Source organism: Mastomys coucha, unplaced genomic scaffold (genome assembly GCF_008632895.1).
Source record: "Mastomys coucha isolate ucsf_1 unplaced genomic scaffold, UCSF_Mcou_1 pScaffold18, whole genome shotgun sequence".
NCBI classification, from domain to species: Eukaryota; Metazoa; Chordata; class Mammalia; order Rodentia; family Muridae; genus Mastomys; species Mastomys coucha.
The window spans coordinates 19,700,097-19,713,501 of record NW_022196900.1 but is presented as its reverse complement, the minus strand read 5'-3'; the positions used below and the strand labels follow the sequence as shown (position 1 = coordinate 19,713,501).

The 13,405-nt window shown below is 33.9% G+C and overlaps 1 protein-coding gene across 5 annotated transcripts in view; it reads left to right on the top strand.

Moving 5' to 3' along the window:
* The window catches only part of Ecpas (Ecm29 proteasome adaptor and scaffold), a 116,648-nt gene that overhangs the window by 59,778 nt on the left and 43,465 nt on the right, over positions 1-13,405 (top strand). For all 5 annotated transcript variants that reach the window (XM_031377520.1, XM_031377521.1, XM_031377519.1 and 2 more), the window contains 10 exons: positions 637-722; positions 1,174-1,252; positions 3,199-3,248; positions 4,215-4,281; positions 4,372-4,494; positions 6,993-7,096; positions 8,876-8,999; positions 10,348-10,428; positions 11,472-11,694; positions 12,343-12,434. In XM_031377520.1, the coding sequence (XP_031233380.1) occupies positions 637-722; positions 1,174-1,252; positions 3,199-3,248; positions 4,215-4,281; positions 4,372-4,494; positions 6,993-7,096; positions 8,876-8,999; positions 10,348-10,428; positions 11,472-11,694; positions 12,343-12,434 (1,029 nt within the window). The remainder of the gene's footprint in view (positions 1-636; positions 723-1,173; positions 1,253-3,198; positions 3,249-4,214; positions 4,282-4,371; positions 4,495-6,992; positions 7,097-8,875; positions 9,000-10,347; positions 10,429-11,471; positions 11,695-12,342; positions 12,435-13,405) is intronic.

The following is a 13,405-nucleotide window of genomic DNA, read 5'->3' as shown; positions in this document are numbered from 1 at the left end:
CCTCTGCCTCCCAAGTGCTGGGATTAAAGGCGTGCGCCACCACCGCCCGGCTAGCTTCTGTACTCTTAACTTCACCCATTATTTTAGTCTTTGTAATATTGCTATGAGGGAGGTGTTAACAATTTGTTAAAAAGAACAAATAAAAGAAAAAGATAGGGCCAATAACATGGCTTATCAGGTAAAGGAGCTTGCTCTCACACCCAAGAAACCTGAGTTTGATCCTCGGAACCCACATAATAGGATGAGAACTGACTCCCAACGACTTGGCCTTTGACCTCCAATTATGTGCTTTTCTGTCTACTAGCACAGGAAATTTTTATCTCTCAGCCATGGCTTCATTTTCTTGGTGATTGTAAATGAAGGTATATTCTATAAGTAATTCTAGCTGAATATCTGTTCTAAAACTGAAAAAACTTGATAAATTCCTAACTTATATTATCGTTGTTGAATATGTAAATAATATTTTAGCTTTTAAAATTGTATTCAATATAAAGTGTATTCAGTATAGAAATTACATTAGTTTTGAGGAGCATGGTGTATGTAGTGCAGAGGTTGTTATTGAATCTTGACTGCTATTTGAAAATGCCAGATTGTTATTTGTTAATTGCTATCTTTGACTTTGTTCATTTTACATAGGTGGTATATGATGGACTTTTTGGTACAAATACAAACTCTAAGTTAAGAACACTGTCCCTGCAATTTGTACATCACATTTGTATAACGTAAGTTTTATTTTATTTTTAAAGCTAATTAACTATTCAATTTTTAGAGTAATCAAGTTTCAGGTATTTTTCTTCCATCTTTCCTAAAAATAAATTTTTGTTTATGTAAGAAGGGTTCCATTCTTTTAGATTTATTTTTATCATTTAAAATGATGTGTATATGGATGTGTCTGTGTGGGCATGTGCATGTATGTGATGCCCTGCGGAGTCCATAAGAAATTGTTGAATCTCCTGGAGTTGGAGGGGTGGCTTGTGAATAGTTTGTAAATTGCCCACTGTAGGTGCTGAATAACACCTGGGTTCTGTAGAAGCCTGTAGTGCAGACTTTTACTGTTGAGTCATTTGTCTTATCTCTAGAAAGAGTTAGTTCTTAAATACTGTTCAGCTTTGTTTATTGCTAATATTTTAATGATCTTCTGAAAGGATATCTTGATTTTGTCTTTGTTTCAAGTTGCCCAGAAATCAAGATTAAACCACTAGGTCCTATGCTTTTGAATGGTCTCACTAAGCTAATAAATGAATATAAAGAGGTAAGTGACTTGTTTTAAATTTTGGCATTTCATAAAGTAATATAATAAATCTTCCAGGCCCACCCATGATATAGTTAATGTTTGGCATTGACCTTTGTTTCTTAACATTTTCATTTGAAGTGTCAATTTTATGTGATCTTGCCATATTTTGCCTTTTAAAGAATAGTTGTTAAAACTGGTAACGTTTTTAGGATGCCATTACTTTAAGCCATGTATGGCAGCAAATACATTTTATGATACATGTATGTCCTATGTAAAATTGAGATTAAAATAATTTTATGTTTTATTTCTATATGGAACTGTTTAGAATTGACTTAGGAAATAGTGTTAATTCTTAAGGGACTCAGATTTTACTAATTTACAATTTTCTCAAAATATGTATACATTTAGTAAACTTTTGATTCTGTAAACTAAGTGGTAGGATTTCTTGGATTGTAGGTTTTCAACATCTGATTTTCTTTGCTATATTTTTTTCACTATCTCTTATATATCTTAAGAATATGCTTAATAGATAAAGTCTTAAGTCTAGCTAACAATGAATTTCTCAGGCTTAAACATGAGTCCATCTTTGCAGTACAGGGAGATCAATATCTAAAGCTAGAGTTGAATTTGCATCCTAGGTTTGTTCTTTGATGAGCTGCTCAAGTTATTTGGACTCTTGTTTGTCAGAAAAAGGATAAAATACCTTATTGTATTATTCTGAAAATGAAATGAGTTAGCAAAATTGTTTAGCAGGACACATTAGTTAGGTATTACAGATGAAAACTGTTGATTTGTTTATACAATTTGGGATGTAGCTTTTTTCTTCCATTGAATAATGCTTGCCTGTTTTTTAAAGCATAGTTATTTTTTTGTGTTGGTTTTGAACCCTGACTGTCCTGGAACTTGCTTGTAGACCAGACTGGCCTTGAACTCAGAGATCTGCCTGCCCCTGCCTCCCAAATGCTGGGATTAAAGGCATGCACCACCCCTACTTGGCCATTTTTTTCCTTTAGGGTCTAATACATTTTAACATTATTTTATGGCATAGATTATGAGATAATCAGGTGCTTTAGAATGGTAGAAATAAAAATGTTTTGGAACTTTTGGAGATAAAATAAGTTTTAGGTGGGTTCAACCCTGTGGTTTATGATAGGTATGTATGTAGGGCAACCCAAAATTATAAATTGACTTAAAACGTGTGTGTGTGTGTGTGTGTGTGTGTGTGTGTGTGTGTGTGTGTGTGTTGCCCTCCCTCCCTTTGTCCTTCTTTCCTTTCTTCCCTCTTCTTGTAACTTAGTTGCACAGGTTAGGTGACAATCATGTTAGCAAGTTGGACATGCCTGACCCAGTCCAGATAAAACATAGAACCTAATCTTACTTCCAAGTATCACTTACAAACCTTCCCAACAGATGTGCCAAAAAGTGGGTGTTCAGATATTGGATGCTGAATTCTAGGTTAAATGGACAAAATTTATCGTACAGGAGTTTTACTATGTTCTGAGTAATGCTGAGTCTTTGTTTTTGTGACACTGTAAAGCTCTGTATCTTAGGTGTAGGCCACTATTTTCCATAATGACTCTGACCTCATTAATTTGTTATAGTATAAGAAATGAAAAGAAGCCATTTACTTTATTACAGGTGTTTAGAAAATTGTACTTATGCTTATTACAGTTTTGTTGGGGGAGGGAAGATAATAGTTTGTCAGAGCAGGGATAAATCAAGTGTATTGGAAATTAATTTGGTATTGACAGGATACATGGTATTGAAAATACCATGAAACCAGTGGCAGATTAGAGAAGTCTTCCATGTGTGACCAGTGAGTTATGGATGTAGGGTTTTGTTCGTATTCTCTATTATGTAGGACACTGTAGTTGAGAAGTAAAATAACACATGCCATTGTGGCAAAAGCGCTTGCTGTTTATTGCATTTTTTGTGTGATTTTTGTTCCTTTTAAAAATTTTAAGGACCCTAAACTACTATCAATGGCATATTCAGCTGTTGGAAAACTCTCCAGGTGAGTAACGTTTTTTCTTCCATTTTTGCTTTTTTTCTGTGAGAGATTTCTGTTGGAAAATGAGAAAAATTTATCTGGTATTAATGGATGGAGAATAATTTGCTATGATTCCAACAAGAAATGTATTTTATGGCAATAAGCTAAAGTTGTCTTTTTAGAAAAGCTATGAGTCATTTAAGTTTATATTTGAAAATACAATCTTAAATTTAGTCTTGAAATTAGGTTTTAAACTTATTGTGTCAAAATAATTCATTATGGTTGCATAATGGATTACAATATAGACATTCAATTAACCTTAAGTGTTCTTATTGCTTCTTATCACTAAATCTTATAACGCTATCTGATATTATGAACATGAATGATCCTGTTTTGAAAGGTATATTTATTTCCCTCTGCTCAATATGATTTCCTTATTCCAGTTCCTTCTGGTGTCATCTTTCTTCATTTCATACTGGAGGGGGGCAGAGAGATGAAATGTTTTCATTGCTCCCATCCGTTGCTCTGGCTCCACATACAGGCTGTGTGTGCTCGTCTTTGACGTAAAGGGAGGGAAGCTTCAGGGTTCAGAAGAACATCACCCAAGATCTGTTTACAACACAGAATTGTCACAGACTCTGTCCGTACATCTATTAGGAAAAAGTCGCAAAACCTCTTACTATGACAGATCTTCATTTAATTTGTAATTTATTATCTCATCATATTAAAATCAGGGATGTTAACTTAGTATATGGAATATTATAGAAGAAATATTGGAAAACATATGTTAATGAACGATTATATAATTGAAAAGTTAAATAATTACTTCGAAAAGTATTTGGCTCCTGGAGAAAGTTAGATAATGATACTGACATTGTATTCAGTGTTGTGAAAGTGTGAGTTGAGGAATGTTTCTGTATATAGTTTCCTTTTCTCTCCTTTTCATTCCATGGAAATTTATGATAATGATGTTCTTATATTCTCTTACAGTCGAATGCCCCATTTATTCACTAAGGATATAGCTCTTGTGCAACAGCTTTTTGAAGCCCTGTGTAAGGTAGGGAAATATTGTTAAGTATACACTTCTTCATGGATACTTTCCTGAAAGTCAGCAGGGAGGAGAACACCATTTTTACCGTCTTTACAGGAAGAACCTGAGACTCGACTTGCTATTCAGGAGGCATTATCTATGATGGTTGGAGCTTATAGTACCTTAGAAGGAGCACAGAGAACGTTAATGGAGGCACTTGTAGCTTCATATTTAATAAAGGTAGGCCCAGCTTTGTGCATGACAATGTAATGTTTTACATTAACTTTTTTGTTGATAAATATAAATTGTACATAAATATAAATTGTACATAAAGAGTATCATTTTCAGTAAGTGTGTACAATTATATACTATTCCAATCAGGATAAATGAAAAATCCCCTTTCTGGTTTTCTCTTTAAATATGCAATATACTTTAGCATCTGTAGTCCTTCTTTTATACACTAGGACACCAGAACTTACTTTTTTGTATCTAACTTATTTGTTACCTGTAGACAGAACTACCTTTTCTGATCTTTCCCTGTCCTCCTCTTCATCTGTAAACTGGTCTATTCTCAGTTTCTATGAGATCGACTTTCTTAGAAAGTTGTCTTAGACAGACTCGACAGGAGTCTAAGAAATATGGAGTAAGATAATGTGCCATTTGTTTTTCTGTGCCTATTTAACCTGTTTTCTAGTCCATTCATGTTGCTGCATATGATAGTACTACTTTTTAATGATTTTATAATTCTGAGTATTGAACCCAGGGTCTTGCTCAAATACAAATAAAAATACAAATACACTTACTCAAATACAAATATACTTCTACTGAGCTTATTGCCATATTGTATAGTGTTTAGAAGGAAACTTGAGTTGTTTTTTTCTGTAAATTTTTGATTATTAAGAGATATATTTGATGGTTTGCATTTATGACTTATGATCACTTTTAAACCACATGATGGAAATGTGGTTTTGGGTCGAAGTATGCATACTAATTTATACTTAAGCCGCTGTGTGGGAAAACTAACCTTAATGCTGTCTTTTAAAGTTTTTTTTTGTCATAACCGGTAGCTGAACACTGCTATAAGAGATCTGTGGTATCATTGTTAGAGAAATGCAGAAAAACAAATCACATTTGTCAAGATGAGTCTGTAAGAAGAAACCTAGTACCATCCATCAGATATGCCCTTCCTTCACTTTCCTACTTGCTTTTCAAGGGAATATTTGTAGGTGTTTTGGATATCTACCATGTGTTTGTGTAGCATATTTTATATATACATACACATACACATACATATATATGTATGTATATATATATATAAAGCTATATGTAGTCATATCAGGTATATATTACAGGTTATATGTATATGTGTATGTTATATATAAAACATATGTATGTTATATGTATATATAACCTGTAATAAATAATAAAACATTATAGGATGTTTGCTTAATTAGTTCTTTTTCTTCAATTTCCAGAGATAGAGGAATTTGGGAAAGGTAATTATTAGAATATACTGGTGAGATTAACATAAATGTTTTTTTTTAATTGGACCACCATGATATATGATGGAATTATTAAGAGGGTCAGAAAAACATCTGGTGTCACTGAAATACGAAGAGCAAATTGTGCCATTATATGTGTCTAGAAGCTTGCTGTATATATATAAGTCTTGTCAAATGTTCTTGGTGTCTTGTTTGTGTGCTTCATGGTCTTATATCATAGCAACGTCTTAGACCTATCTGGATGCTCATTAGAACATTTTCCCAGAAAATCTTATGAACAAGAGTGATGTACGTATAATGCTTATAGATACTGCTTCTACTCACATAAATGAATTCAAGTAACAGTATTACCAAGACAAAGATAAGGTTTTTTTTTCATAGGCTACTTTTAAAGGAACCAAACCTTAGGTTAAATTGTTTAATTTAAACGAGTCTTTAATACCATTCTTCTTTTTGTAGCCCAGGGAATGTAGATAGCATGAATTCTAGAAGAACAAGGCATATATTTCTCAATTTCTTACGTATTTCATTTAGGCTTGTGGCTGGAGGAATATGTTGGGGGAGGGTACAGAAAAGTAAGCCTTTAGCATCAGTAAGGTAAAAAACTGGCCAATTTCATAAATTTTTAATCTAAGTGAATATATTTGCATAGTTGAATTTCTGCTCTGAAGTCATTGTTAACTTAAGAACAAATCTGCGAAAGATAGAGATATTTTTGTTTCAAAATTATAGTAAATAAGGCAGATTCTGTCCTTTGTAAAACATCTGCATTTCACTTGTGTGACTAAGAGTTTGAGAGATGGGGAGACAAGGATAGTGATAAAAAACCTCACAAAAACCTCACAATGACTGTGCCTCCCTCCATGTTTCCACTAAAGATGTGTATGTATTGAATCCTTTGTAGCTAGGATCTTTGTAGATCTTTGGTCTGTTTGCAGGATTCTTGTAAGTCATAAAAGTGCTCATTACATAATGTCTAATACTTCTAAGAAGCATGATTCAAGATCTTGAACAGGGCTGAGTGGTAGAGCTTGTATATAATAATTGTGAGGTCTTGGGTTTAATATCCAGCATTTCCTATCCCCTTAAAAGAGAGTTCTTGAACAAATGATTGTCTATTTGTTTAGGCATATATGTATTGATATGTTAAATTTGAATGGTATATAATTAGTTTGGCTTAGGACTAGATTGAAATGCTGATAATTGAATTCTATTTTGGGTGTATGTGTTTAATAGCCTGAAGTTCAAGTTCGGCAGGTTGCAGTGAAGTTTGCCAGCACAGTGTTTCCCTCAGATCATATACCTTCCAGATACTTGCTTCTGCTAGCTGCAGGAGACCCGTAAGTTTCAAAAGCTGTCAATTTGAATTTGGGTTACTTTTAAGTACATTTCAAAATTACTAAAATTTATGTTGGTTGTTGGGTTAATTTTAAGTATTTTTAAAATTACTAAAATTTATTATGTTGGTTGCAAAGTTGGCTTATGAAATTTAGAAGTAGTTCATTAAGGAATTCAAAGTATACCCCTCCAGGTAACCTGGAGTTCATATAGCTGTATATTTATATGTTGAATTATAAGTATATCTATAATATGTGACATAGATAACATGCATAGAAAATTCTTATTAGTCAAATGTAAATAAAGCAAACATAATTGTATAAGTATTATAAATATATTTAGATATATAATTATCCATAGAATTCCTCTGTAAGAGGAAAAAGGCTTAATGCCATTGATTAATACATATTTAATACTTTATCTTGTTGGAATATCTTTTTATTCTAATATACTAAGATTTAAAAATGAAGTGTGTATATATATATATTTTTTTACTTGCTAGTGAATTATATTACTGCAGTTTTGAAGTTTAATGAAACCAATGTGCTACTCTCTAATGAGGCATCCTTTTTCATTTATATATTTCTGAATTTTAAAAATGATTTTAAGTCATATGTAAATATAGTAAAATATATGTGTATATGTTAAAATAATTCTTAAGAGACCTGTTATCTGTTTTATAGTCAGTGACATGTTTTATAATTTTTTTATTTTTATATATATTTTTAATGTATGCTTACTCTGTCTGCATGTACAACTGTATGCCAGAAAGGGCATAGATGGTCATAAGCCACCATGTTGGGTTTGCTGAGAGTTGAACTCAGGAACTGTAGAAGAGCATCCAGTGCTCTTTAACGCAGAGCTATATCACCAACCCCTAGTCAATGACATCTTAAGATGTGTGAAGTACTCTAATATTTGCCATAATATGTAGTTATTCCTTTTAAATTATCATATTTTAAAGCTACATTTATGATGGAGCTCTAAGTAAAATTAAGTTTCCTTTTATTACCTGTATATCCTTTCTATAAACTCTGTGGTCTGCTTAAAAAAATAACAAGATGTTACTTGATAACTGTTTGAGAATTTTAATTAGTTCGGCCTTATGCCTTTAATGTCCCCCTTCAGTACACACACACACACACACACACACACACACACACACACCCACACCCCCACCCCCACCCCCAAAACATGACTGATTCAGTCCTAACAGTGTGAGGCTCAGCCTGGTCATTCCTTCCTGTCTGCTGTTTATTAGGTGCTGTTAGGAACTCAGGATTAGCCCAGAGGTAGTTAAGGAATATTCAAAAGACTTGTTATGAAGTCATTTTCTAAGTGTCCAGAAACAGATTTTATAGTTGTGTTATTAGTGCCTCTCATTTACCAGTTTTGTAGAATTGTAGCCAGACTTCCAAGAGGTGTGTGTCAGAATTGAGGTGGAAATGCAGAACACAGGATACTCTACTGATTTTTAATGTATGTTACAGTTGTTTGTGACTTAGTTTTAATAAGAGTAAACATGCAAATAGAAATTTATATAATGAGTTGTAATTAATTTGTTAACGATGCAAGCCAAGTGACTTTGTATATCTCATTAATTTATGAAAAGGATATAATTTTTATATTGCTTTTTATTTATTGCTTATATAGCCAAAAATATACTCAAGACATTTTATTAGAACCCTAGCTGTCAAATAAAGTTTCTGTTTTCATTCTTCAAGTGGTGACTTTGCAGGTGGTAAAGTTTAATTTTTACTTCTTATTTGTCCATCTGAAAGACGAGAAGAAGTCCATGGTGAAGCACAGCGTGTGTTACGATGTCTTCCTGGTAGGAACAAAAAGGAAAGTGCTTCTAAGCAGATGCCATCTTTTCCAGAAATGGTGTATTATATTCAAGAAAAGGTAGGGTTTGAACTATAGGTAATTAATTAAATAGTGAAGTTCCTAGCAATTATAGTATTTACAGTAAGAGGAAACCACAAGGCAAGGAGAGAAATATAATTTTTACATGCAGTTAATTTGCTTTTTCAAAATATGAATGACTTGTAATTCCTTTGATGCTTATAAACATTTTGAGTATGTCGAAAAAAATTTTTCTTTGATATGACATAGTTAAAAAAATTAAATTTGTTTGTTGTTGTTCTTAAGGGTGTCATCAGTTTAAGGATGCTTTAGAGAGCAGTTGAGATTTTCCATAATCATTATTCCATATTCTGGTGTAAGTCTCCACTTTGTACAGTGTTTCTGCAGCTGAGTCAGAGCATTGGGAGCAGTATTCTTCAGTGCTGACTGGCTCACTTATTACACTAGTGCTATTTTGATTATGTTAGAAAATAACTATCATTTTTGTGAGAGGTACATACCCGAGGGAAGTATTTTGTTAGAAAAGACAAATGCATGGACTGGAGGGTTAGCTAAGTGCACGCGTGGCTTTTGTAGTAGATCTGAATTTGATTTCCAGGACCTGCATACACCTACCTGTGACATTGCTCCAGAGGATCCAGTGCATGTGTCCTCTGTGGGCACCTGCACTCACATGTACATACCCACACCCAGTCACATGTGTTCGTAGAATTTAAATGATAAAAATAAATCTTCAGGAACGGAGAGAAGGCTTAGTAGTCAAGAGCATTTTCTGTCTTGCAGAGGATCTGGCTTTGGTTTCCTGTGTCCACATGATGCCTTACAATTATTTTTAACTCCAGGTCCAGTGGATCTAACACCCTCTTGCCTCCAAGAGCTGTGCATGCATGTGGTACACTTAGATACATTTACAAAAAACATGTATATAAATAAAACAAGAATATTTAATTTTTCTGAAAAGAAAAACTTTAAAAATACAAATAAAAGGTGCTGAGAGATGGCTCAGGGGTTAAGAGTACTGGCAACTTTTCCAGAAGCCTTGAGTTTGATTTCTGTATTGACATGGTAACTCATATCCTTCTATAACTCCAGTTGCACAGGATATGATGCCTTCTCTGGCCTCCATAGGCACTGTTTGAATGTGATGCACACACACATTCAGGCAAACATCCATCCATACATACATACATACATACATACATACATACATATATTACATACACACATATACCTACAAACATACAAATATATGTGTGAAACAAAACAAAACAAAAAGATAAATGCAAATGGATGACAGGGATAGAGCTATTAGTAAAATTATTTTCAGTTGAGTAAAAGAACAGTTAATTTTCAAAAATTTAATTTGTTTTGGTATTATTTTTATCAGGCTTCCCATCGAATGAAAACTCCAGTCAAATATATGACCGGAACCACTGTCCTTCCATTTAATCCTGCAGCATTTGGAGAGGTAGGCCTTTAGTGTCTTTCTGTAATGACTATGAAAACTAACATCATACCTGAGCTGCTGTGTCTGATCTTTTGGCTTTATAGGTAAACTCATATTATAGTTTCATTGTACCTTTAGGGTATTTGTTTTGAAAAAACAAGACCCAGTATTAGGTAATTTGTTTTGTTTTAATTTATAGTTAAGTCAAGGTTTTCTACCCACAGCTAGCTCCTGTACTGGGAATCAAATGTGGGGCCTTAGACATGCCAGGGAGGTGTACCCTACTGCTGAGTCACACTCCCAGATTGCTAGCCCCAGGAAGAGTTTTTCGTTTTTTTGGTTTTTTTAGTGACAGAATATTTGATTACTATTGGGCTTTTGTAATAAGTTGGATTTAACTTTTTGTTGTTGTTGTTGTTGTTGGTTTTTCTGGATTTAACTTTTAAAGCCAACATACTATTGAAATTGCTAGACTTTTCAATTCGAAAGCAAAATAAGATTTATCACATTTTTTTTTGAGAGGATTAACTCACCATATCCATTAAGGTGAATTTTATGTTTTAAATTATTTAAACTATTAAATAGCAAATATTGTTTTGAATAAGAAGATGGCTAGGGGTGGTATTTCTTGGTAGAATTTCTGCTTAGCATCTGAAAGAATATGGTTTCAATCTCACCATGAAGAAGAAACAAAAGTCAAGCTTTTTACTTTCATTAAAAAACATACCTGAATTCATGAAATCTTGTAATGCCTTTCGTTAAATTATAATAATTTACTTAGCATATTGAATCGTGCTTCCTGGCTTCCATTAAGATTTTGTAAAGTTTTGTGCAAGAGGGTGGGGACGTAAAGACTGAAATTATCGCTTTGAAGACTGTGACCCAACACTGATTTCTTAAGACGCTGGAGAGGACCAGGGTTCAGTTCCCAGCACCCACAAGGCAGCATACAACTGTCTGTAACTCCAGTTCCAAGGGATCTGACACCCTCACACCAGTGCAAATAAAGTTGAATTTAATAAATTAAAAAAGGAATCTGGTATTTCTCATCCTTTTTGTTTTAGATAGTTTTGTATTTGCGCATGTGCCTGGCTCATAGTGCAGGGGTGGTGCCCACCTCCCAGAGTTTGGCAGATATGCAAGATCATGCTCCAGCTATTGGACGGTACATACGGACTTTAATGTCAAGCAGCCAGGCGACAGCTTCATCTTCTAATAAGAGTGGAGAAACCAACCCTGTTCAGATCTACATTGGCCTGCTTCAACAGCTGCTAGCTGGTGTTGGAGGTAGGAAGCTAATCATACTAAGAAAGAATGTTAAAGCAAGTAAGCAAAAAGTTAATTTTACCTTTTTCTTCAGTATTTGCCCATCTGGCTCATTGGACAGGTTCCAAACTCATGGTCTCACAGATGACCCTGGTTAAACTCTGTGGGCCTCAAAATAAATTAAAAAGACATTAATTTGGGAGAGATACTTGTAGCGAGGAGATGGCTATATATGTGTGCAATAATAAGGATGAGAGAAATAGAGGGTTGAGGGTTACACTAGTCAGGAGATACTATATAAATTATGAAATTATCAAAGAGAATTCAATAAAAATCTACAGCAGAACTGTTCCAACCTTCTTGACTTCTGTAACTAAACATTGACCTTTGTTTACTTTCTAAGCCTACCTGGTTGATCCTTGATATATTTTTCATTTCAGAAAGAAAAATGTTGATGTAAATATATACTTTGTCTTTGAAAATGCACGTGAAGAGCAGGGCATCCTTTTGATAATTGAACTTTATTCTATATTTAGAGTGTAATCTTTTGATTTTAGACCAGAATTTGTGTTTTAGCAGTAGCATATATTTGAGAGAAATTTAGGGATTTCTGTATAAAAAATGAATTCTATTTCATGAAAACTAAAATGGTTCTGAATTCTTATTTAGGTTTGCCAGTCATGTACTGTCTATTGGAAGCTGTGTCAGTGTATCCAGAAAAGCTGGCTACCAAATTTGTAGACAAAACAGAATGGATCAAGGTATCTCCTTATGACATGTTTTTATTTTTCTCTATGAATTCAGATATTTCAAACTAATTGAAAGGTTTTGGTCTTATGATTTCACTACCTGTAGGTTTTTAAAAAATTTCCCACAACCAAATACTTACTGAAAAGCATGTAGGCTAATATTTTATAATAATAGGTATACATATTTTGAAAACACACTTATATTGTATATTTGTCAGTAAAACACCTGTTTTCTGTAATTGTGTACTACCTCCTTAAATCTTCTCAATGGTCTTCGCTTCTCTTGCCTCTGACAAATGTGCAAAGTACATTTATAGTTTTATGGGGGCAACTTTCTGTTTTGCTTATGCGTGTATATATACATAAAATAATGCATTTAAAATGTTTTTCTTTCTTTTATACAAAAGATAGCGCAGTGTTGGTACACTTTTGTTCTTATTTAATGGATATTAGAGCTTGTATTACAGCTATGGAGAAAACTCCTCTTTAATAGCCTCATCATTTTCCATTGTAAGGTTAATTCTGCGTCTCTTGCTGATCACTTAGGGTATTTATCTGTTTCAATGACTAATTACCATGCAATTCTATTTTTCATACAAGGAAATGTCATTTTCTTTTAAAGATTTATTTTATTTATTTTATGTGTATGAGTACACTGTAGCTGTACAGATGGCCATGAGCCATCATGTGTGTGGCTGCTGTTGAACTCAGGACCTCTGCCACCCGGTTTGCTCCAGGCCCACTTGCTCTGGCCTGCTTGCTCCGGCTGCCCGCTCGCTCTGGCGTAATTTACTGCATCTGTCTTCAGACGCACCAGAAAAGGGCGTCCGATCTCATTATGGGTAGTTGTGAGCCACCAGGTGGTTGCTGGGATCCGAACTCAGGACCTTCAGAAGAGCAGTTAGTGCTCTTACCTGCTGAGCCCTCTCGCCAGCCCCAAAGAGTTTTTCTTTCTTTTTTCTTTTCTTTTTTTTTGTTTTTTT